The following is a 27,290-nucleotide window of genomic DNA, read 5'->3' on the forward strand; positions in this document are numbered from 1 at the left end:
GGTGGTGGCAACCCTGCAATGGACAGCAGCAAAAGTGAGGTTCGAGGACGGTCTGGGTGCTGCCAGAAATCTAAATGAGCTGCGCTTTAGGAAAGGAAAATGATGCAGAATCTGCAAGTCACAACATATCCATCGCTCCAAGAACCTACAACTGGTGCCTAGAAAGCAGTGAGAATAGAGGTTTTTGCCAGACAGGACATCACTTTGACTCCCAGATCCACTGGAAAAGATTGATACAGTTGGATGCTGAGCAAGCCCAATCTACCCCAAACTCTTCACCGGCACGGTTCCTGGGGGTTGTTACTATAGCAGAGGCTGTTCTGAGATGAACGCCCCAGAGCCAAAAGGTGCAGTCTTATGGGGCCTTTGCAGATCGGTGGACATAAATTAGATGTTGGATACCCTTGGAGATCACTATGTCTAAGAGGAGAAGACATAGGAAGGCCTTTTCCCAGCAGAGTGGGGCAGCAAAACACTGCACTGGATTCTGATAATGAATCTGTTTTCACACATAGGGACAGAGCCATCAATCATCCTACCAACACTGTGCTTGCAGACATAGCAGTATAGATAACTACTGCAATCGCAGTGAAGAATGTGGAGGGGAAGCGCGAGGGCCTGACCAGCAAAAGCATGAGGCAGACGTTGGGCCTTGGAGTGGAAGTGAAATGAGACAAATGTGACTGTCCAGGATCTGCTCTTAAGACTAATACTACTAAACGCTTCAACCTTCCCTTGAGGAAATATATCCATTTGTAGAGTTTACTTCTTCTGACTCTGATCTTTTAAAGTCGATTGTGGTTGAGTGTAAATCTATCACTTTTGCTTACCTTGCAGAGCTTAAGATGATTCCAGAAAACTCCTACTGAGGCCCAACATCGTTTAGTTGCTCAAATTATAAGTCTCAATTTTGGTGCGCCTATTTTGAATCTTGTACAGAAGTCGAAGGATCGAGCGAAGCCCTCGATGCCCAACATTTCAATCATAAAGTTGAATTGCATAAATTTTTTAGGAAGATAAGACTTAAGCATTATTTTAAAAAAATCCCACACAACCCAACTTTCTCAGGGAGTGGCCTTAGACCGCCCTCCAAATTCAATCCCCCAGGTCAGCTGATGCCATCTAAGATACTCGCATACGAACAGGTCATACTACGACACGTGGAAAATATCGTATCTGAAAGACAATATGTGAAATACAATATCACTAAAGGCGAACTCCTAGCCCTCGGACCCTGAAGAGTAACGCTGCAATAGTCATCAGACCGTCCGACAAGGGGCGATCATAGTTCAAAACCGGGATGATTACTCTAAAGAAATAATCTCACTATTCGGAGTCGCAGGCAACTATGCTAAACTTAGAGCAGACCCTACAAAAGAATTGAGTAAGCAAATGATTACCAAATGGGGCCTTGAAATGGGTTTCCTTAACAAACATGAATACAAATACCTGAATAACAAATGCCCCAGGATGTCAACAATTTATACCCTCCCGAAGGTACACAAGAGGATGCATGAGCCACCGGGCAGATCAATATCAGGCTGCGGTTCATTACTTGAACCATTGTGCAAATGTATCGATGTTTTTCTAAAACCCCTGGCTGAAAACACGGCAACATACCTAAGGGACACCACACAAACAATAAAATTACTTGATGAACGGACATATAATCAGACCAATAATCTGCTTGCCACCATGGACATCACGTCCCTCTACACCAACATCCCCCAGGAGGCTGCCCTGGATGTCATCAAAATAGCCTTGAATCGACGCACTGCACCTCTCTATGTACCGACTGAATTTATTGTTGAACTCCTGACACTCGCCATGACTAAGAATTATTTCATATTACAAGGCCAACACTATGTTCAAACTAAAGGAGTGGCCATGGGGGCGAGTTTTGCTCCAAACTTGGCCATTATCTTCATGGACGCATTTAAACATGAACATGTCTTGACTCAAACTAACCCCCATTTGAGTGCATAGATATCTGGCGTCTGTATATAGACGATATCCTCATAATATGGAAAGGAGATGAGGAACAACTTTCGGCTTTCCATACTTGGTTAAATACACGCTCAAGTGACATTCAGCTCAGTCTTGAATTTGATAGATCTACCATTCACTTTCTCGACATCACAATAAATGCAGGACCAGAGACCCTATACACTAGTCTCTATCGCAAAAGTAGTGAGCGCAACACCTTACTCAGATATACCAGCCATCATCCACGCAACCTCAGGGACAACTTCCCATTTGGGCAATTCCTGAGGTTGGGTGGAATTGCTCCAAAAAAGAGGATTATTTTAATGAGTCAGCAAGACTGGTAGCACGCCTGCATGACAGAGGTTATCCCATCAGAATGTTGAAACAAGCAAGAAAACGGGCACAACCATAGAGAACAGCTGCTTGAACCAGAATAGACAAGAATAATAATGAGGAGCGCTTAGTATGTGTGACAACCTTCTCTACTAAAAGCAATGCATTGAAGAAAATAATTAACCAACACTGGCACCTTATTACAGATGATATAGGAAACATACCACCGCCCCTCCATGCTTTTAAGAAGGCCAAAAATGTACGAGACCATGTGGTTAAGGCACTCCTACCAACAGTAACTACTCCCAACCAAACAGTACTCTGGGGTATCCCCCCAATTACAGGACATGTGAAATTTGGCCACTGTAAAGCCTGCCCCCTAGTACAAGAAACAAAGCAGTTTACGTACAACAACTACACCCATGTATTACAGGACCACTGTAACTGCAACTCCTCAGGGGTAATTTATGCTATCAATTGCTCGTGCAATTTTTTATACATAGGGCAAACAATCCAAAAGGTAAAATGTCATATCTTGCAACATTGTAGTCGCATCAGATGCCAGACACAGGGGCCCCCACTGGTTGATCATTTCATCAGGTTCAGTCATACACCAGAGAGTCTGAAGTGGTGGATGATAGAAAAAGTCAAACCTAACCCTAGGGGTGGGAATTTCGGCAACATCTTGAACACTAGAGAGTGCAGATTTATCCATCTATTTAACACCATCAACCAAGGGTTAAATGAATATGAAGAAATTAACAAACAGGTAGTAGGACTGACCAATGGGTGAATTGCCGCTAGATCACATACACTCACCAGTGCTGTAGCCAGTCCTCCTCATACATTAAGTGGCTGACTGCTGTCAGGCTATTGTATGGGAACACACAATGCACGTTGGACCCAGGGGATCAACACTAGAATGTATGCCAAATAGACCACGTTAAACATGCACTAGGACCCTCCTTGTAGGCCTATAGCCCCGCAACTGGACATACAGTATTTGTCAATACTCAGCCTGCATTGTATATTGTTAATACTCAAATTGTATTATGCACAAGAATGTCACAAGTGTCCAATTGTTTTCGTGTTTTTAATGTATTGTGATACACCTCTGTCATGCTGTTTAAAACGTTAAACATGTACTGTCACGATGTTTTAAATACTTAAGTTATGCCGCCTAAACTCTCAAGTGCTGCTGTTCAAATTGTGCATTATTAGAAAGCTGCATGCCCTCTAACCATCGTGTAAGAGCCATTACACTTTCCGCAGTTAGTCTTTCTTCACCGCTAACGACGTGCACAGCACGCCGGACGTTCTCGTTAAAAACGTCCTCGCGGTGCTGCTACCGAGCAATCACGGGTAAGTGTGCGCCATGGCCCATAGGCATACCCTTGTAGTTGTTGTTTAGACACACTCTGCATGCCTTTTTTAAATGATTTTAATCTCGTGAGGACCCTTTTCAAAAACAATGATACCTCCCTATCCCTACCAGATCAGGATGAAGCGTAATACCCTCCAGTGATCGTCTGTATTGCAACCATGCTCCAGGGATCCCCTTGGCCCTCATGAAGATACACGGGTAAGCTTCACCCTGTGTCCATCTGACACATACGATGGGCTATTGTAATTTATGCAACCCCGACCTACAATTAATTAATCTACCCTTAGATATGTGACCAAGCCACATTTTCGGTACCCAGGCTACTCCACCTCCCGTCCCGAAGAAGACCCGCAGGCCGAGGTCCTCAATCACCCTTGAGCCCCGAAAGGGTCGAAACGTCGACGCCTATTTTACCTTGCGCCCGGACCACTCCCTGTATTTACCATTTTCCAACGAATGAATTTATTTCTGCTGTAAATCAATGATGTTGAAATGATATTACAAAGTCCAGTGTCCAGGTGCCCTCAGAACTGGGAGTGTATAACCAGTTTTTATAAAAATCATTGTAAATATTCTGTTTATGTCACCCTTTTGATGCTTTCACATCACCTCTTCTTTTCACCTAAACACCCTTTTGCACATTCATGGACACACTATGCTCTTTTTGTATGATAATTGTTGAAAATTGAAAAAGTATAAACAACGGATAATTGATTCTACAGGAGGGAGTGACTTAATAAACTCCATCTCTGAAAGATATTTTCTGGTCAGTTGTTGCATATGTCCAAAACCAAGTACCTTGATCCATACGATATGAACTTACTGTGTAGAGGTTTCAAAAAATGTAAATATTGATTGTAAGTGTGAATTTGTTTCATATATGATCGTTAGTCTTGGACCATTGTTTTCAAAAAAATATATATCACACATCTTTCGGTGCACACTTAAGTCAGAAACAACATTTTGGAAGAAACACAAGTTGCAATCATATGAATTCAACACATGGGCCCGCATTAGGATGGCGTGGGGGACTTTGCCCGCCCCCCATCCCCTTGCAAAACGGGACCGCCCGCCATAGGAGCGGCGGTCCCGACTTGGCAATTAGGATGAGCCCGCCTCACTGGCGGGCGCATCCTGTATTTTTACCATTGCGGCGGGCGGTGCTGAAAGCGCCGGCCGCTGCAATGGTAAAGAACAAGTTACTTACCTTCGGTAACGCTTTTTCTGGTAGATACAGTATCTGCCTGTGGATTCCTCACCTTGTGAATATCCCCTTGCGTCAGCAACATTCGGAAATTCTATATGTAGCTTCGCGTGGACGACGTCACATAGGCACAGCATCACGCGCGACTCCGCTGACGTCACCAACACCATATTAGGTCCACGCCGGCGTGATGACATCAGTTCGCCCTTTTCTCGTGCCTTCAAGGCACACGGACGGACGGACAACAGTAGGTATATACACAGTATACAATAGTCAAGATAACACACAGTGTAAAGACAATGCAGTAATTCAAGTAGAATAAAACACTACTTTTGAGAATAACATATATACATTAAAACATTGCCATTATCTAAGGTATAGAAGAGTGGGCAACGGGAAGGCGGGTGGGCATGTGAGGAATCCACAGGCAGATACTATCTGAAAGAAACACGTTAGTGTTAGATTCCTTACCTTAGAATATCCCCAGGCGTCAGTCTGGATCCGGAAACTTTTGCGTAGCAGTACCCCTGCGCGTCGGTAGGCGTCGTCTGCAGGCGTCCCCTGCGGCTCCGCGTCCGTCGTCGGCGTCGTGCGCCGTGATGACGTCGCTGGAGTATATAGACGCCGCCTCCGCGCGCTGACGTCAGTTCTTCTTTTTTCCGCGCCAGTGGACGCAGATCTGAAGAGCAGTACTCCGGTCTTTGACCAAGTTTTTCGAATTGTTATTTCACTCTTGTGCCTGATAGGATGCCTGGGTTCAAGCACTGTGATGACTGTGAGCGCACGATGTCGGTCACGGACCATCACCGCCTCTGTCTCCGGTGTCTGGGCCCCGACCACGACGTGGACTCCTGCGTCGACTGCCGGGCCCTCACCAACAAGGCTAGGCGGGAGCGGTCCCGCAAGCTACTGGAGCTCCGGGTGTCGGCCCCACGTCGGGACCGGGAGCGGTCCCGGTCCGGCCGGAGGTCGAGAGAGCGTTCGAGGGAGCGGTCGCGGAGCCGCGCAGAGCGTTCCGGAAGTCGACACCACTCGTCGGGCTCATCAGGTAAGAAGCACAAGAAGTCGGGGCGTCGTCATCGTACCCCCGACTCCCCCCGACGCTCGCGCGATGCGGCCGGGGGCTCGGGTGACCCCCCAACCCCGCGGCTCCGCGAGAGTCGCCGGCGCGGCCTGCCTCATACCCTCCGGTCCCTGGGCACGGCGCGACGCCTGAGGAGATCGAGGCGTTCCTCATGGCCATGAGGGCGCTCGGTTCTCCGACGGGGCCTACGGCGCCTTCGGGCCCAGTGCCACCGTCTGGGGGCCCTAGCGGTTCGGGTGTCCCTGCCTCGGCGCCATCGGGTGCTCCGGCCCCGGCGCCGCAAGGGCCTTCGGGATCGGCGCCGGCTGGTCTTCCGGCCTCTCCGGCGCCGTTACCATCGGGGTTACCCCCGACGCCGTCCCCGCGCGGCGCCGGTTCTCCGGTGCCGGCTCCGGCCGGCAACGGGGCTCCGACGCCGGCCCCGGGCGGCGCCGTCCCCTTACCTTCCCGGACGCGGAGTCGGACCGGCGTCGCTCGACGCCGGGTTCGGCGCCGGTGGGGCCCATGAACCCCGAGGAGCCGGTCTACATCGTTGACTCCGAATACGGAGAAGATGAAGAGTTCGGTGAAGGTTAGGAGGGGTCCGAGGACCCTCTGTCACGCGAGTGCCAGTATGACCCGGACTGGACAGGTGACTTGGGGGATGCCAGTGGTCTGGACGACTCTCCTAACCCTGGTTTGATCTCTCCTCCTTCCGTGGCATCGGTGGAGGGAGCTGCATATTCAGTGGTGCTGATGAGGGCTGCCAAGGCCTTACACCTTGAGGTCCCCGTCGCGGCCATGAGGCCTAACATCCTCACTGAGGTCTTCAAACCGCAGTCATGCCCACAGGAGCCACTACTGCCGTTTAATGAAGCCTTGTCAGACGTTCTGTTGGGCACGTGGTCCAGGCCCGCTTCAGGTGCGCCTGTTGATCGGAACGTGGCCAGGCGCCACCGTCCTTGTCCGGACGACCCCAAGTTCCTGTCTACCCACCCCACTCCTGAGAGTCTGGTGATCCAGGCCTCGACCTCCCAGTCCGCATTCCCGTCGGCCCCGCCCGACCGGGAATCCAAGAGGTATGACCAGTTTGGCAAGAAGGTCTTCTCATCCATTAGTTTGGGCCTGCGGTCTTGCAACACCGCTTGCCTCTTGGGCCGCTACACCCAATTTGTGTGGGATACGGTCGCGGAACTGCTGCCAGAATGCCCCATGGAGGTGCGGGCAAAACTCGGTCAGGCTGTGGCTGAGGGCCGAGATGCAGCGAAATATTCGATACGGTGTGGTCTTGATACGACCGACTCGCTGGGCAGAGCTATGTCAACGACGGTGGCGATTCGTCGCCACGCCTGGCTGAGATCCGCCAACTTTTCGGCAGATGTCCAGAATACATTGATGGACATGCCGTTCGATGGCTGTCACCTGTTCGGTGACAAGGCGGACCACGCGCTGGAACGCTTCAAGGACTCCAGGGTCACGGCCAAGTCCTTGGGTCTCTCGACCCAGCGTCAGCAACCGGGTTCGTTTCGTCCCTTTCGTGGCCAAGGAAGGGGCGCCCCCACACGTGCTGCCAGCCACGCGCCGCAACAATCCTTTCAACGCGGTGGCGGCCGTGGAAACCGCCGTGGTGGCGGTCGGGGACAACGGCGGGGTCAGACCACACCTCCCCCCGCAGCATCTGCCTCAAAATCCTCCTAGTCTGTGCTTTCGGCCCCATGTGACGCCAGTGGGTGGCAGGGTTCGCCATCACCACGCTCACTGGCGCATGATCACTTCGGACAGGTGGGTGCTGCAAATCGTCCGAAGGGGCTACTCCCTCCCCTTCGAGACCACTCCTCCAGCCATGCCACCGCAGAACCACCGTGTGTCGGGGGACCACTTGACACTTCTGCAGGAGGAAGTTACGGCCCTCTTGGCCAAGGGGGCCATCGAGCGCGTTCCTGGGCCAGAAGTAGGGCGTGGTTGCTATTCCCACTACTTTCTGGTACCCAAGAAGGACAAGGGGGGCCTACGTCCTATCTTGGATCTAAGGAACGTCAACGGCTTCCTCCGGAAGGAGAAGTTCAAGATGTTGACGTTAGCTCAGGTCTTGGCTGCTCTAGACCCACAAGACTGGATGGTAGCGTTGGACTTGCAGGATGCCTATTTTCACATCCCCGTCCTGCCGGCCCACCGGCGTTACCTGTGGTTCACGGTAGGCCTGGAGCACTTTCAGTTTATCGTGCTTCCCTTCGGCCTTACCAGCGCCCCACGGGTGTTCACAAAGGTGATGGCGGTGGTCGCAGCCCATCTGCGCAGGTTGGGGGTTTCAGTCTTCCCCTACCTAGACGACTGGTTGTTGAAGGCGGGCTCGCCCCAGACAGTCGTCCACCACCTTCAGATGACGGCAGACCTCTTGCACGACCTGGGGTTCTCCATCAATGTGCCGAAATCACACCTGTGTCCCTCTCAAAAGCTCCTTTTCATCGGAGCGGTTCTGGACTCAGCGCCGTTTCGGGTTTATCCTCCGGAACGGCGGGTCCGGGATATACAGGCTTTGATTCCCATCTTTCAGCCGCTATCCCGGGTTTCGGTCAGGTTGACGCTGCGGCTGCTGGGACTGATGGCTTCCTGCATCCTTCTGGTGCATCACGCCCGGTGGCGGATGCGGGCTCTGCAGTGGGACCTGAAGTTTCAGTGGGCCCAGCATCAGGGCAACTTGTCCGACCACGTCTTGATCTCGGAGGGCACTGAGAGACAACTGCAGTGGTGGCTTACGGACCGCGATTGGGTCAGAGGCAGATCCCTCTCCCTTCCCCAACCGGAGCACGTTGTCGTGACGGACGCGTCCCTCCAGGGCTGGGGTGGCCACTTGGGAGAGGCAGAGATCAGAGGCATCTGGTCTCCGGCGGAGTCCCGGCTCCATATCAACCTGTTGGAGCTGCGGGCGATTCGTCTGGCACTGAAGGCATTCCTCCCCTTTGTCAACGGGAGTGTAGTGCAGGTGTTCACCGACAACACCACCGCCATGTGGTACTGCAACAAACAGGGCGGAGTGGGGTTGTGGACCCTTTGCCAGGAGGCTCTGCGCCTCTGGCAATGGCTGGAACGTCAGGGCGTGACTCTGACGGTTCAACACCTGGCAGGTTCTCTGAACGCCAGGGCGGACGAACTCAGCCGTCGGTGCTCGATGGATCACGAATGGCGTCTGAACTCGGACGTGGCGCAAGGCATCTTTCTGCAATGGGGAGAGCCTTGGTTAGATCTATTCGCCACAGAAGAGAACGCGCAATGTCATCAGTTCTGCGCGTTGGAGTTTCCAAGACGGCACTCGCACGGCGACGCCTTTCGGCGCGAGTGGAGTTGCGGTCTGTTATACGCCTTTCCGCCTATACCACTTCTGCCCAGAGTGCTGAAGAAGATCAGGCGCGACCGGGCCCAAGTTATCCTTGTGGCTCCGGACTGGGCTCGAAGGTACTGGTATCCCGAGCTACTCAGCATGTCAGTCGGTCCCCCGATCCGCCTGCCCCTTCAGGAGGACCTTCTGTCGCAGCAGCAGGGGACGGTCCTCCACCCGAACCTGTCCAGTCTCCACCTCCATGCTTGGAGATTGAGCGGCGGCAGTTGAGGCCATTTGACTTGCCTCCTGAAGTCTGTGATGTTATTCTGGCAGCCAGGCGTCCCTCCACTAAGTCGGTATACGCCTGTCGGTGGAACAGATTTGTGGCATGGTGCACAGAAGTGTGGCTCAGGGGTTAGAGGCGGCAGACCCGGAAGCTGAGATCGGCCCTGGACCAGGGTTCAATTCCCCGCCCCGACGGGGGTTGGGCTCAATAATTCCACGGACTCGATAATTCTCGCTCCGGTGCCTACTCGACTCACGGGTTCACACTCTGCGACTCTGGGCAATAGCTTGCTTAATCTCCACAACGGCCCCTCGCGGCGGGATGCCTGGCTTTCACCGTGTGGATACCCTGCCGGGGTATCTCACAGGGGAATACCAGGACGGGTTCCCTAAGCAAGTGCATAGATGCCTGCGATGTGGGCGATTTGCGCTATATAAATACATGTACATTTACATTTACAGCAAAGGCTGTGATCCTCTTTCTGCCCCTCTTTCGGAGGTTCTTCTGTTTCTTCTTTCTCTTGCCCAGCAGGGCTCTGCTCTGGGCACTATCAAGGGCTACCTTTCTGCCCTTTCAGCCTTTTTAAGGCTTCCTGATCAGCCTTCTTTGTTCAAATCCCCGATTGTAACTCGATTCTTGAAGGGCATCACTCACATGTTTCCACCTGTTCCGTTTTTGATGCCTCAGTGAGATCTGAACCTGGTTCTGACCTTTCTGATGTGTGCTCCCTTTGAGCCCCTTCATTCTTGCCCTCTCCGTCTCCTGACTTTAAAGACGGCTTTCCTGGTTGCCATCACCTCTGCCAGGAGGGTGAGTGAGCTCCAGGCTCTTTCTGTCAAACCTCCTTTCTTGTCCATTCATCCTGACAAGGTGGTTCTGAGGACTAGACCTTCTTTCCTGCCCAAGGTTGTTTCGGCCTTTCACATCGGGCAGTCCATCACCCTCCCTTCCTTCTTCCCGCCTCCGCATCCTTCAAAGGATGAAGAGCGGCTCCATCGTCTGGACCCAAAACGTGCGCTTTCATTTTATATGGATCGCACACGCCAGTTCCGGGTGGATGACCAACTGTTTGTTGGCTACGTGGGTGCGAAGAAGGGACGGGCGGTCCATAAACGGACCATCTCTCGATGGGTCGTTCTCTGCATCAAAGCGTGCTACTCTTTGGCTCGAAAGGAGCCTCCTGTTGGGCTGAGGACCCATTCCACTCGGGCCACGGCGGCTACTACTGCCTTGGGCCGGGGAGTCCCTTTGCAGGACATTTGCCAGGCGGCTACGTGGGCCTCGCTGCACACTTTCGCGAGGCACTACTGCCTGGACAGTCAAGTCCGGAGGATTGGCTTCTTTGGCCGTTCTGTCCTCCAGGACTTTCTGGTGTAGGAATGTATTGGTTCGCAGACCCACCACCGGGGTTGGTATTGCTGGGGTATCTATTCTAAGGTAAGGAATCTAACACTAACGTGTTTCTTTCAGATGAACAAGTTACTTAACTTCGGTAACGATATATCTGTAAGAAACATTAGTTAGTGTTAGATTCCTTACCGAACCCACCCATCCTCCCCGTTCTGCGAACTGATACCTAGGGTTAAGGACATCCCTTTCAGGGCCCTAGTTTTACATGGCACCAGTGTTGGTTCTCTCATGGCTCTGCGTCTCCTGGCGCGGAAAAGCTGTGTACAAAGAACTGACGTCAGCGCGCGGAGGCGGCGTCTATATACTCCAGCGACGTCATCACGGCGCACGACGCCGACGACGGACGCGGAGCCGCAGGGGACGCCTGCAGACGACGCCTACCGACGCGCAGGGGTACTGCTACGCGAAAGTTTCCGGATCCAGACTGACGCCTGGGGATATTCTAAGGTGAGGAATCTAACACTAACTAATGTTTCTTACAGATATATCGTTACCGAAGGTAAGTAACTTGTTCGTATCTACCAGAAAAAGCGTTACAGAAGGTAAGTAACTTGTTCTTATGATAGATACATCTGCCAGTGGGGGGCGTGGCTTAGCACGCAAAGCAAATGGTCGCCTGCGGGTAGAGCTCCGTGCCGAGCTCCCCTTCCCGGCGCTGTTCTCCGGGAATATTCTCCACAAAGCCTGCCGAAAAACATCGGCGAGTGCCCCGCTGGCTCCGACACGGCGCCTGTCCAATTTTGGCGCGGATCGGACCTGTGACACCGCACCGAGAGGTGCCGGCCGCCCGCGGCCGCAGACGTTGCCTCCAGTCCAGGCGCGGGCCCAGGAAACGCCGGGGATCCGGAAGAAGAGGTAGGCCCGAAAACGTGGCCCACACCAATCACGAACGGACCACACACCGGCGTACCGGAGGCCGTCCGCCCCCTACGACGATGAGGCACTGAGGTGAGGCGACCGCACCAACACGGCCGGACACCTCACGCACCTACTGAAGCGGAGTGGCGGGAGTGCCCTGGAGCTGGCGGTGGCCGCTAGGCCTGGGCGCGTCTCCCCTGCGACAGGCGCCGCATAGACCCGAGCACACAGAGGAGAGGAGAGGTGAGAGGCTGGGCCTTGGGCACCTGGGGAGCTGGTGAACAGAGGAGGTTGGGGCATGCAACACGGCACTCACCGGTGGACGCACGAACCGCAGCACACGGCACACGGGACCCTGGCTGCCGGCAGTGCCCACGTACACACACTGAGTCCTGGCTCCTCACCGCAGCATAGCCCGCAACCCACCGGCACTACCCCAGGCACGCACTGTGGGAATAGCGACGCCCAGAAGTATTGAACCCGACCAGGGGGAACGACGACCTGCATTGACTGCGCCCCGAGAGAGGCTGGGCGCCGAGTTGCCGCACGAGCCAGTCAGAGACGCTCGCCGTGCTCCCGCCGGACGTCGGCTGCTCACTGCCCTCGCCAACGGCCGGACTGGACAGGCCTGGACCACAGCTGAAAAACACGCTGCACCCCCTCAGCCAGAAGCGCTTGCGGGGAGAGACACACCGTGGCCCATACTACTAACGGCTGACCCGGCCAGAACATAGAGAGCACCTAGGAGCGGGCCGGCAGGGGGTGTCCGCCCACCCTACCCCCAACATCCGACGCCCCGTGTCACACCCCGCTGGCTGACCGCGGCGGTCCTTACTCGGAACTCCCCGCGCCGACTCCTGGCCCCCCCCTGGCGGACCGGCCTACCCACTCGACACCTTCCCATCGTGGGCCCCTTCGAAGGCGCCAAATACCACTTCAAGCACCGATGTCCGGCGGGACCAGGGCACGGACCGGCACTGGGGGCGCAATAACCAAGGGCAAAATGGATAAATCCGGCAAAACCGCTGACCAGGACCAAACAGCGGCAAAACTCGACACCATGCTTGCAGCCATGGAACGGCTGGAAGAATCTATCCAGCTCACACGCACCTCCCTGGCCACCAAGATCGACAGTGTGGCCATAGACCTCACGCACCTCCGCGCTGACCACAAAAAACTTGCTGACCGCACCACGTCACTGGAGGGAACCGTGAAGGAGCTCCAACCCCAAGCCAGCCAGACACATACCCACATACAGGACTTGCTGAACCGAGTGGAGTTCCTAGAAGACAGGGCCGAGGACGCGGAAGGCAGGGCGCGAAGAAACAATGTACGCCTGGTCGGCGTTCCGGAAAAATGGGAAGGGAGAAAGCCAGAAGACCACATGGAAAGATGGCTGACGTCCATCTTGCCTGAGGGCACACTCTCGCCTCATTTCGTGGTGGAACGCGCCCACAGAGTCCCGACCAAACCCTTGACGACGGGCTCCAACCCAAGACCCATGCTTCTCCGCATTCTAAATTACAGAGACAGAGACACCATACTGAGAGAAGCGCGCAAACTTGATGATGTGAGAATCGAAAACACCAAGGTAATGTTCTTCCCGGACTACACCATTCAAGTACAGAGGCAGAGACAATCCTTCTTAGCGGCGAAAAAGCGCCTACGCCAACTGGGCCTCCAGTACTCCTTGCTGTTCCCCGCGAAACTAAGAGTGATAGCCGGAGAGAGAACCCATTTCTTTACAGATCCAGCCGAAGTGGAGGCATGGCTGGACAGCGGCACAGACTCGGCCCCCAGAACACCGACGGACCGCACAGGCGGACGCCAACTTAGCGGGTCCAAGAGACGGCGCCGGCCAAGGCAACGGGCGCAGGAACACGCGAACAGGCCACAGAAGACGCCTCCCCCTGCGGACACTACACAGCAAGAAAAACGAGAAGCCCTACGACTTGTGCGGGAACTCAGTCACTCCCCAGCGCCCAGCGAACCAACTGGCAGCGGTACACAAGACCCACCAAGCGACGACGAAGCAATGTATGGAATATCGGACTCTCCTGTGACGGATCCTGGGCCGGACGTCACACCCCAAACATCAGACTACATCGGCTAGCGGGCTACTAGGACATATTCACCGTGCATCCCACACGAGCGCTCGAAAGGCCATCAGCGAAGAGACAGCGGATCCAGTCTGGGCCAGCCCGACCCGGCGAGGCCCATGGAACACTGCGGTCTGCAGCTGGCCCTGATGATACTCCAATGGACACTGACCAGCCGACCCCCTACTCCTGCGGCCGCCTGTCCTGCCGCACGCTGCTGAAGTCACGTAATGTATGGCATTAAAAGTCTATTTTGTATCCATGACTCTTGGGATTGGGACCGGCTTAGGCTTCCATACACCCCCCGGGAAGGGGAGCGACCCCTATATGATGACTCTAACAACACTTAACCAGCCGCTGCTGCTAGCACTGCACAGCTGCCCCCAGAACTGAACTAGACTTTGTTACTCTCCTAGAGAGCATGGACGGGAGCACGTTTGCCCACCGACCTTTTGGTATTTCGCATGTTTGCGTTGTTCATTGGCTAACTGTTTTATTGGCCATGTTGATTGCCTATTTTCCCCCTTTACAGTATTGCAATGGCGTGCGGGACAGTCAATATTCCTTACGGACAGTGGGCGGGCGGGGGGTGGGACGGGGAGGCCGCTCTGGGGAAACCGTTAATATAATGCAATGTCTGTGATCAATATATGTACATGGAATGTGAGAGGGATGCACACACCGTCCAGGCGGTACCAAATATACTCATACCTCAAACGCCACAACGTGCAAATTGCCCTTTTACAGGAAACGCACCTCTGCGAAACAGAAGTTACCACTTTGCGCCGCAGGTGGAGAGGTCACCTTTATGCCACACGTCACTCCTCCTATGCTAGGGGGGCGCTGGTGTGGATACGCCCGGGCACCCCATGGATAGCACAGGACACCTTGGTAGACCCTGGGGGGAGGCATGTAGCAGTCCGAGGCAGGATTGACGGGAACCCAATAGTGTTAGCCTCGATCTATGCACCCAATACGGGGACACAAGACTTCTTAGCACAGCTATCCAACACCCTGGCACCATGGCATGGCATACAGTGGGTACTGGGCGGGGACTATAATTGCACACTGGACCCTTCGCTGGATCGCTCCCGTCCACCACTGCCCAATTCCCCTGCTCATCACGCAGCGCGAGCCCTCCTGGACTGGTCCGTGCAGTGGGACCTACAGGATGCGTGGCGCAGCCACAACCCAGACACCAGGACCTACTCCTTCCACTCAGGGGCACACGACTTACATGTACGCCTGGATAGATACATGGTCTCTAGAGATCTGCTGCCGGCGATCAGAGACACACAATACTTGGGCCGCACACATTCGGACCACAACCCACACCTCATGACAATTGCCTGGGAACAACCGAGACCACCAATCCCCACCTGGAGACTACAACCAGACCTTTTGCTTGACGGCGCATTCAGAACCTCGATAGGGGCGCAAACAGCACAACACTTCGAAGATAATAACAACACTGCTTCCACACCCCAGCTAGAGTGGGACGCGTTCAAAGTAGTACTGAGGGGCCTATGCCTCGGCACCCAGGCACACACCCGCCGACAGTTGGAGGCAGACCTGAAGCGGTTGGAAGGGGATTTGCTGCAAAAGGAACAGGAAGCGGCAGGAGGGGATAGTGTAGGGCTGCTCGAGGCGAGGACGGAACACGACAGACTGATAGGCAGACTGAAACAGGTCAACTTCACTGCACACTCGGCGCGCACACACCGCTACGGCGACAAGCCAGGCAAGCTGTTGGCCTGGCTGATACGACGAGAAGACCGCTCTACCCCAGTGACGGCCATAAGCCCGACCGCAGACACAGTGGTATACACCCAAGCGGACATACATGCCGCCTTCGTGACACACTATAAGACATTATACCGGTCACAAATGGGCGACCCACAACCAGACATCCAAGCATACCTAGAGGAAATCACGCTCCCCACCCCAACTGACAACCAACGAGACGATCTTGGATCGCCGTTGGTGGCGGAAGAACTGCGTGATGCCATATTTGCCCTCTCAAATGGGAAAACCCCTGGCCCGGACGGGCTGCCCGCAGAATATTACAAAGCATACTCAGACATCCTCATCCCCGAGCTGCTCAGAACATATTCGGCAGCTCTAGACAGCACATCCTTACCAGCGTCCATGAACGAAGCAATGTTGGTATCGCTTCTCAAACCAGGTAGGGAAGAGACACTCCTCGGGTCATACCGACCGCTGGCCCTACTCAACACGGACTACAAGATCCTGGCATCAACACTGGCCCGCAGACTGGCGGCCTTGGTGCCGGCCCTAGTGCACAAAGACCAAAATGGGTTTGTCCCGACAAGATGCACCTCCCACAATATCCGGAGGCTGTTCAGAGTACAGGAGTATGCAGTCCAGACGTGGCCGAGATCGGGTTGCCTGGTGCTGGACTTGGAGAAGGCGTTCGACTCCGTCGAATGGCCCTATCTAGTGGCAGTGCTACGTAAGTTTGACCTAGGTGATGACTTCATAGAACTGGTGGGCTTGCTATATGGGAAGCCTGAGGTTAGAGTGCGCACTGGGAAACTGATATCCGAGCCCATCTCAGTCAGAAGAGGCACCAGACAAGGCTGCCCACTTTCCCCATTATTATTTTCCCTGGCGATCGAGCCCCTGGCCGAACGACTGCGCATTAGTGGAGCACGCTGGGGCATCCCGCTAGCTGACGGCACACATGTCGTGTCGCTATATGCGGATGATTTGCTCTTGTACATCAAAGACCTAGATAATGTGCCGCTGGAACTGTCGGACATTTTCCGAACGTTCGAACTAATGTCAGGCCTCAAGGTCAACTGGGCCAAATCGGGGGCATACTCGTTCACTCCTGACGACCCGGACCCTGTACTTTACATCAATAATGAACGACTCCCATGGTATCAAACCACGTTCAAGTACCTGGGTATACACGTGTATAGGACCCCCCCAGACATTTTGGACAGCAATCTGACACGGGCCATAACGTCTGTCAGAACACAGATCGCCTTCTGGAAGACCCTCCCCATCAATGTGCCAAGCAGAGTGACCTTAACAAAAATGATAATACTCCCCAGGCTCCTGTACTATTTTGCCAACCTCCCACTATACATCCCTGTCCGTGTGTTCAGGGAGCTGGAGTCCATGCTCAGAGATCTGATCTGGAACACAGGCAGACCGAGGGTGGCACTGACGAAACTATACAACCCGGTCACTGAAGGCGGCATGGCAGTCCCGAACCTGGAGCTCTATTATCTTGCCGCACAGGTGCAATGGGCGGTGGCCTGGATCTCGGGCAGAAACCTAGAGGACACGGCTACGGCCACAGACATCCTCTCCCCACTGCAGATACTTACCCTATTCCACCCGCTGACGAGCCCTAGGAAACACTCGCAACTGCATGTAGCTGTGGCCACTAAATGCTATGATAGATGTTTACGTCTCACTAAAACCACCGTACCATACGCGCCAGCGTTGCCACTCCTGGGTACCCCCAAGGCCACGTCAGTCGTGACGGAGGCGGCACTGGAACAGTGGACACATGCAGGCATAGAAACAATGACGGACTTGTACGCAGATGGCGCTCTACTCCCTTTCGAGACGCTGGCTGCTGACACGGGGCTCCCTGCGGGACAATTCCTGCAACATGCCTCAATACTGAGGACGCTCTCGCAGAAATGGGGGACCATCGCTGACGAACCACCCACGCACCAGCTAATCCAGTGCATGCACGTGATGGGCAACGGGACGCATGTGGTGCACTGGCTGACACAGGCGCTGCTCTCGCACACACAAATCACATTGCAACCCCTACGGGATAAATGGGCGGCAGATAGAGGGAAGGCATGGACGGACAAGGAATGGGCGGTGATACTTTCAGGTCCCCGCAACATTCCCCGTAACGCACGCTTCACACAGATCCAATTTTATGTCCTGCACCGTGCATATCTATCCCCGGACAAGATAAACTCATATTTCCCGGGCACAGAGGCCAAATGCCCGAGATGTGACACGGAGGGAGCAGACCTCCTCCATATGCTGTGGCAATGTCCCCTGCTTCAAACCTACTGGCAGTCGATACTAACTCTACTGAAGCACTGTACGGCGATGCAGATCCCATTCTCGTGGGAAGCATGCCTGCTGGGCCTCTTCCATAGGACCAAGCTAAACAGGGTACCTTCCCGCTTCTGGGATCTTGGCCTTATTACGGCAAAGAGACTCATCACAAAGCACTGGAAGCGGGCGACACCACCCGCGATGGAACACTGGCACGCTTCACTAGACAACTGGGCGAAAGCGGAGAGTATATCCTTACATAATGAGGAGACGGCGGGACTGCGTAAATACCCCATAGCGACACTCTGGGACGACATGCTCCGCTCCTTCCACAGTGGGCCCCAGACGCCAGAGACTCCTGAGAGACAGACACCCCCGGACGGGGAACACAGAGATGACCACCACGCTCCAGACGCAGCGGACAACAGACGTACCGACCACACACCTGACACCTAGACTCCCCCCCTTCCCCCCCCTGCCCCACCAGCGCGCCACAACCGCGGCCACCCTCCAGCATCGACATAGTAGCTACCGGATTTGCCAGAGCAGATACGACCCACACCACCACTGGATCCCCCTCCCCCTCCTTGCCCCCCCCCCACCGTAGTTCCTGCTGCCCGCCACACCACACGCCACACGACCCCAAGTTCGATATCCTTTTCCCCTTACGCTTTTATTGATTTTGTTCACAAAACAAGCTACGACAACAGAAATAGCATGATCACGCAATGTTTAAATGCTGATTTTATCCGCACACTGCTGCAATGTACTTTACAAACTGCTCCACGTTCTATGTATGCATTTCTTTAACTACTGTACCTTAGTACATCAAGACTCTGTATGACATATGCTTGACTTTTTTTTTTTTCCTGTGCATTGAATAAAAGATATATTTAAAAAAAAAAAAAAAATAGATACATCTGCCAGTGGATTCCTCACCTTGTGAATAGAGTCCCACAGCAGTCCCCACTCCCAGAGGAGGGTGTCCACTCTCCTATACCAGAAAATCCTGGAGGACAGAACGCGCAAAGCGGCCGTCCCTCCTCATCTCGGAATCCAAGCAGCGATGCTTCGCGAAAGTGTGGAGGGAGGCCCAAGTTACCGCTCTACAAATATCCTCTACAGGCACACATCTAGACAAAGCAGATGTTGAAGACTTTGCTCTAGTAGAATGAGCCTGTATACCCTCTGGAGGCTCCTTACCCGCCAGGGAGTAGCAGATCTTGATGCATAGTATGATCCATCTGGAAAGTGTGCGCTTTTGCACAGCTTTTCCTTTATTGCAGCCAGCAAATCCAACAAAGAGCTGGTCATCCACCCTGAACTCTCTGGTTCTGTCCAGGTAGAAGCTCACTGCCCTCTTAGGGTCCAAACGGTGAAGTCTCTCCTCCTCCTTGGAAGGGTGAGGGGGAGGATAGAAGGTAGGAAGGGTAATAGACTGTCCTAGATGGAAGGGAGTCACCACCTTAGGCAGAAAAGCAGCCCTGGTCCTAAGAACCATTCGTTCAGCATGAATGGTCAAGAATGGGGGCTTCGAACTAAGAGCTTGAAGCTCACTTACCCTCCATGCCGAGGTAATAGCAACCAGGAAGACCGTCTTAAAAGACAAAAGTCTCAAGGGACATTTGTGCAAAGGTTCAAAAGGAGAACCCATCAGGAAAGTAAGCACCAGATTTAAGTCCCATTGAGGCACAATAAAGGGAGTAGGAGGAAATTTATTTGTAAGGCCCTTCAAAAATCTTAAAAACCACAGGAGATTTGAACAAGGACGGTTGATCCGGCAAACAAAAGAAAATCTGACAAAGCCGAAAGATAACCCTTGACAGTGACAACAGCAAACCCTTGCTGCACCAAAGAAAGAGCAAATTGTAGTATATCAGATAAACGAGCCTTCAATGGGTCAACAGATTTCTCTCCACACCAAGTGGTCTGTATGAATAGATAGATTTGGTGGAGTTACGCCTGGCCGATAGAATGACATCCACCACATCAGGTGGGAGAGAAAAGGAATTCAGGTTGCCCCGTTCAATCTCCAGGCATGAAGGTGTAAGGTCTGGAGTTGGGGGTGTAGAACCTGCCCCTCCATCTGAGAGAGGAGATCTGGCGTGAAGGGAGACGGAGCAGCGGGCACGAGGAGAGTTGGAGAAGATCTGTGTACCACACCCTTCTTGGCCAATCCGGGGCGACCAATATGACTTGGGACAGGTCTTGGCGAATCTTCCTCAGTACCCGAGGAATCAAGGGTATGGGAGGAAACGTGTAAAGGAGTCTTGAGTCCCAACTCAACTGAAACGCGTCCCCCAAAGCACCCTGCATCGGATACTGGAGACTGCAGAATGACGGGCAGTGAGCTTTCTCGCAAGTGGCGAACAGGTCCACCTGAGGAGTTCCCCACGTCCGAAAGACGTGACAAACTTCCTCCGGATGGAGCCTCCACTTGTGGTCGGCTGAGAACTGCAGACTGAGACGGTCTGCACGAACATTCAGAGCTCTGGCCAGATGATTTGCCATCAGACAAATCTGATGGTCCTGAACCCAAGACCAGAGACGCAGAGCCTCTCTGCAGAGACACTGCGACCCTACTCCTCCCTGTTTGTTGACATACCACATTGCGGTGGTGTTGTCCGTCAGGACTTGAACCGACAGCGAAGGGAAGGGAGGAAGCCCTTGAGTGCCAAACGTATCGCCCGTAATTCCAGAAGGTTGATGTGAAGCAACCTTTCCTCTGGAGACCAAAGACCCTTGACCTCCAGATCGCCCAGATGAGCACCCCACCCTAGAGTGGATGCATCCGTTATCACTGTGGTCACAACTGGAGGCAGCTGAAAGGGCTTCCCTTGAGACAGGTTGCCTTCCACTCCCCACCAAGTCAGATCCGCTGCAGTTTCTCTGGGGATCCTCACAGACTCCCTGATATCTCTGTTGTGTTGATACCACTGCCTGCGGAGGCACCACTGGAGTGCCCTCATGTGCCAGCGTGCATTGTTGACCAACAGAATGCAGGAAGCCATCAGACCGAGCAGGGGAAGGACCATCAGGACTGGAACGACTGCTCCATTGAAAAATAAAGGAATCAACTCCTGTATGTCGCGAATCCTTTGAGGAGGGGGGAATGCACGACACACAGTTGCATCCAGTACCGCACCTATGAACAGGTTGCGCTGGGAGGGCACAAGGTGAGATTTGGGCACATTTATCGAAAAACCCAACCTGTACAACAACTGAGTTGTCACTTGCAGATGATGGAGCACCTTCCTTGGAGATTCTGCTTTAAACAGCCAATTGTCCAGATACGGGAATACCGGTATCCCCAATCTTCTGAGATGTGCTGCCACCACAGCCATCACCTTGGTGAAGACTCAAGGCGCAGTAGTAAGACCAAACGATAGAATCACAAACTGGTAATGTTGCGATCCTACCATAAAACTGAGATACTTCCTGCGTGACTGCAGGATATTGATGTGAAAACATGCTTCCTGCAAGTCTATTGACACCATCCAGTCTTCGTCCATCAGCGCCAGAAGAACCTGTGCGAGGGTGAGCATCTTGAACTTCTCCTGTTTTAGGTAAAGGTTCAAGATCCTGAGATCCAGGATTGGACGTAGCTTGCCATCCTTCTTGGGTATCAGGAAATACCGGGAGTAGCATCCCTGACCGTTTTCCTGAACTGGAAACATCTCTATCGCACCCTTTCTTACAAGTGTCTGGACTTCCTCCTGCAGGAGTAACAGGTGTTCCTCCGTGCAAAAACCTTGGCAAGGAGGGTAATTAGGAGGGAATTCCCGAAGGGAAGAGCATACCCATTTTCTACTAGATTGAGAACCCAAAGATCTGATGTAACCGATTCCAAATCCCGTAGAAAATAGGTAAGCCGACCCCCTACAGGACCCGCATGATCCAGAATGGCGGATCTAGGGCTGCTTTTCTGTGGCGGGGGGGTTGGAAGAGTTGGAGGAGGAGGCTTGACGTCCCCGAGGACGAGCTCTTTGCTTACCCCTGTATGACTTATACAGCGGATTTTTCTGTTGCTGCTGCTGCTGTTGAACTTCACGGTAGGGACGAAAAAAAGAACGTCCAAATCCTCTATAGCTTTTAGTTGATGAACCTCTGGTCTGCAGCCCCAAAGATTTGGCAGTAGCCCTACTGTCCTTAAATCTTTCCAAAGCTGCATCAGCTTTTTTACCAAATAGTCTAACACCATCAAAAGGCAAATCCAACAACGCAGCCTGAGCATCCGCAGAAAAGTCAGATGACTTCAGCCAGGTAGCCCTTCTAGAGGCAACAGCAGTTCCTATGATGCGAGCAACTGAATCAGCAGTGTCTAGCCCACTCTGAATCACTTGGCGAGCAGCGGCCTGTGTATCAGCCAATACCTCATTAAAATGCTTCCTGCTGTCCTCAGCAATTTTATGAGCCAACAGCCGTACTGAGTCCATCAGGGCATGTATATATCTCCCCAAAAGGCAAGTGGCATTAGTCGATTTTAAAGCCATACTTGCTGGAGAGAAAGACTTCTTTGCAGTCTGATCCCGTTTCTTGGATTCCTTATCCCCAGGCACTTGAGGGAATGCACCCACAGTCTTTTTTGAATAACCAGACTTTCAGGCAAAGGATGCGAGGATTAAAATTCAGGATACCCAGGTGCAACTCTATACCTCCTTGCAACACTTTTAGCCACTGCAGGAGCTGTAAGAGGCTTGCTCCAAACCTCCAAAATAGGTTCAGTTAATGCTTCATTAAAGGGAAGCAACGGTTCGATAACAGAACTTGGGGAATGGAGGACCTCAGTCAAGAGATTGGATTTATATTCCACCGTAGGCAAAGTTAAATTTAAAAGTTCTGCAGCCTTCCTCATGATCATGTGGTATGGCGTAACATCCTTTGAAGGGGCATCAGACACAGATGACAGCTCCCAATCAGGAGAAAGCTCCAAACCACTGGCTTCTCCTAGATCTTCAAAACAGTCCTCCTGAAGCTCACCTTCTTCCATCTCAGCCTCATCTTCTCTATATCTTTGCTCCTCTATAAGGCGCAGAGCATCCCTTCTGGATCTCTCAACAGCCGTGCCGTTGGATCCGTGAATGACTCGGACCGAGCCGGTATCTGCGTCGAGATGGAATCCGAAGGCCCAGGGCGCCGTTCTCGAGGTCGACTCGGAGCCGGCGACTGGGGTATGGGCGTCGACTACCTCGGCGGCGCCGAGTAATGCCAAGGCGGCGTTGGAGCCGGCATAAAAGGTATAAAGGGAGCTGGAGCATAGGAGTGGGAACTCCTAAATTATACGCCAGAGGACCCATGGGACCCGAAGGTGCACCAGAGGGGTACAATGCTTTGGAATAGATTCCATATATAGCGTTTAAAAACGCAGTAGGGTCTTGACCTGGAGCTGGGAAAGGTGGGTAAGAACCGACAGACTGACCCTTCAGAGGTTCCGGATTCGCCTCCTCTTCCACAGGTGAATGTGTCATAGACATCGAGCCCTCATTCAAAGGGACGTCTTCATCCTCTCGAGCCAGAGACGGCGCCCAAGGTGGATTTGAAACCGAAGCCGGAGATTGAACCTGCGATTTCAAAGGCGAAGCTTCACTTTCTGGATCCAAAACCTCTGGTGATGGAGACACTACATCCTTTCCATGTCTCCTCTTAGGCGACTTCGGTCTCGAGTCCGAATCCTTACCGGAGTGATGTCGAGATCCATGCCTTCGCTTCTTATGCTTTTTCGATTTCGAAGCATGATCGGATGACGACCTCGAAGGTGACGCTGTACGGGATCTTGACCTCGACCTCGCCCTTCTTGAACGCGATCTCGAAGTCTTCTTTTCTTTTCTTCCTCTCAACTTCGCCACCAGAAGTTTCGTTTCCCTCTCACGAAGTGCCTTCGGGTTCATCTTCTTACACGAAGAACAGCGGCATGAAGTTTGGATTGTTTAATATTCTACTGAAAAGGAAGCACCATGGGCATTTAGAAGGCTGCTCAACATATCATGGATTTTGTTTGACTCAAATCACGTTATTAGATGGGTTTATGTATCATGCTACAAATATGATCGTATATTTATTTTTGTGTATTGAATGCAGACATTTGTATGTTTCACTATGCAGTTTCCGTGGATTCACATTTTAGGTAACCAAGGAGGTGCATTACGGGATTATTAGGCAGGAGTTCTTTTCATGAGCCAAGGAGGTTAAATAGGTCACGGGTAGGATTCATTTGGGACTGATTGGGGTCACTTGTGTAAGTCAGTTTGAAATATAAGGCATGGCAAGAGAGGGAGCAGGTTAATTATTTTTTGAAAATGAAGGGAGACATGCAGACGATAAATTGTTAGCCACGGCCTTCGACATCATGGTCCGAACTCAGGCACCAGATACAATCCTTGTGCGGGTCCGTGATCGACATCATTTTGCCGCACTCTCCTCATGGCTTGAACCCGGTCCTCTTAGTCGACATCTTCAGCGAGACAAAGAAGCAAGAAAACAGAGAAAACAGTAAAAAAGTGACTAACAGCTACAGAGATTCCTCGAAACCGTTAGCGTCGACGACGCAGAATGAAGGGAACTGATGTCATCACTCCGGCGTGGGCCTATTCTGGTGTCGGTGATGTCAGCGGAGTCGCGCGCGATGCTGTGCCGCTGTGACGTTGTCGCGAAGCTACAAAAAGAATTTCCGAATGTTGCTGACGCAGGGGGATATTCACAAGGTGAGGAATCCACTGGCAGATGTATCTATCGGAAAATGCATGTTGTAGATTTCAAAGCACAACATGACAGGCACCGCGCGGTGCCTGCCATGTTGCACTTTGAAATGCGGGGGGTACCATAGGTACCCCCCATGTGCACCTCCCACTTCCCAGAGTCCCAGGGGGCCCGCAACGGGCCCCCGCAGGGAGTCTCTGCATGCCTTGGCCCAGGCCATCGTGGAACCTTGATCAGACTATTTAATAGTGGCACGAAGTTTGGATTGTTTAATATTCTACTGAAAAGGAAGCACCATGGGCATTTAGAAGGCTGCTCAACATATCATGGATTTTGTTTGACTCAAATCACGTTATTAGATGGGTTTATGTATCATGCTACAAATATGATCGTATATTTATTTTTGTGTATTGAATGCAGACATTTGTATGTTTCACTATGCAGTTTCCGTGGATTCACATTTTAGGTAACCAAGGAGGTGCATTACGGGATTATTAGGCAGGAGTTCTTTTCATGAGCCAAGGAGGTTAAATAGGTCACGGGTAGGATTCATTTGGGACTGATTGGGGTCACTTGTGTAAGTCAGTTTGAAATATAAGGCATGGCAAGAGAGGGAGCAGGTTAATTATTTTTTGAAAATGAAGGGAGACATGCAGACGATAAATTGTTAGCCACGGCCTTTCAAGGTAAATGAACACTGATTGTTTATTTTGGTTGCTATGAACTACGAGGGGTTTTCAGAGTATTTCTTGAACTTGTTTTTTTGTCAGCATGAGCTTTTGTTAGCATGAGATTATGAGGAAAGGGGAGGCCAACAAGGGTTGACAGGGAGGGGGTTTATTGACAAAATGTATTTTTTACTATTATCCAGCCACAGGGCTCAGGAACAGTTCTTTCTGATTCATTACAGTACGCCTGACGAAGAACATACATCGTTCGAAATGCATTGCGTTTTCCATTGTACCGGGTCAAATGACAGTTGGCAACACATGTCCATGGTTAAGTTTGGATAAACAGCATATGACATTTGAAAATGAGGAATAAAGCATTCCAGCTCAACTGTTCTGTCTCCGCAGGGAATTTACAAGCATGGAAAAGATGGATTACTGAATATATAACAAAAATGGGAATACTATTGATTACTCTGGCCAATGTTAAAAATCGGTTTACATGTGAAGGATATTTTTCCTAATCGCAGCAGTGCAGCAGTTGGTGTCGTAATTTTTCGCACCTTTTCTTAAGCATCATTGATATGTTGTGGTGGGATGATAACAGCGCTGTTATGCACGCACCTATTTGACAGTCTAAGCAAAATCGAACTATTTTTTAAGGGAGGGAGTGAATTCGCCATCATGACTCTTGCTTGGCCCAGGCCCAGGCATGTCTGAAAGTCCATCATAATATGGCTGGCGGTGTCTAATAGACACCGCCACCATATTAAACATTTTCTGCCCCGGCCGCAAGGCGACCGGGGCGGAAAAGAGGCGAACAGTGTTTACGTCCGCCGCAGTCCCCCCCGCCATAGTAATATAGCGGGGGGAAATGGTTGGCGGGCGGGCATGAATGTCGGGCGGATCACCACCGCCACCATGGCGGTGGCGATCTGCCCGACATCGTAATGGACCCCTATATGTCAGCAAAGTGTACAGCAGTTATATCTACAACACACAAGCTACAAACCAAATATACCTTTGCTTCAACTACAGTGGACAACAGTTGCAAGCTAGAAAAATGCTTTTGGTACTTTGAAATCAGTTTGCCAATATTGGTTGCTAATACCAGTATCCCAGGAAAACATCACTTCATTATAATGCAAAATTCCAAGCTAGCCTAAAAACTCCACACGAAGAAGACTTGGATGACATTTCTACCAGAAAGCTGCAGTGTAATACTGCATGACCAGAGCCCGTACTATTAAAGGAAATGTTTTGGGACTTTTACAGTTTGTGAATTTATATTTATATTTCTAAAAGTATAAGTGGAAGAAATGATACAAAACTCACAGGAGGAATGTCCACTTGGGAAGCTCTTTCGACCTTCAATCACTGCTTCGGGATTGCCAGTGCACATCAACTCAGCATTCGACAGTCCATCAGGGAAGCATCGGTAGAAGAAATCTGGTCGAGGCCTAATACAAGGATGGACATAAGACACATGTAAGTGCTGCACCATATACATTACCAGAATATGCTTCTAACTATAATTGTCTGTTCAAAAGTCATTGGTTCAGAAGGAGTCCAATCTTGTAATACTCTTTTCCCGCCTTTTGCAGTAGATTGGCCCCAACCTACCATGGCAAACTAGTTAGACCACCTCAATCAGATCATAATTTAGAAGTTTCATCGCCATACCTTTGTGCACAGGAAAACCAGAGCGATTCCCTTTTATTTTCCTTCAATTCACTGTTCTATACTGGTATCCAGATTAGGCAATTAGCCTTAACCCTATATTGGTCCAAGCCATTTGTTTATTTATCGGAAGGGACAGGTATGCTATCAACGTTGTACTGTGGATTCTGGGCATGTAACTCCCCCTTATCTGTGGAGGACAATGTCTAGAGCTTTGTTTCCAATAATAATCCTGCATAAGATTC

The 27,290-nt window shown here is 52.0% G+C and overlaps 1 protein-coding gene across 1 annotated transcript in view; it reads right to left on the reverse strand.

Moving 5' to 3' along the window:
* PLPP5 (phospholipid phosphatase 5) overlaps positions 1 to 27,290 on the reverse strand; it is a 287,796-nt gene that overhangs the window by 33,660 nt on the left and 226,846 nt on the right. The window contains exon 6 of the mRNA XM_086943637.1: positions 26,701 to 26,825. Coding sequence (XP_086799763.1) covers positions 26,701 to 26,825 — 125 coding nt within the window. The remainder of the gene's footprint in view (positions 1 to 26,700; positions 26,826 to 27,290) is intronic.

This window comes from Lissotriton vulgaris, chromosome 11, assembly GCF_964263255.1.
Source record: "Lissotriton vulgaris chromosome 11, aLisVul1.2, whole genome shotgun sequence".
Taxonomy (NCBI): Eukaryota; Metazoa; Chordata; class Amphibia; order Caudata; family Salamandridae; genus Lissotriton; species Lissotriton vulgaris.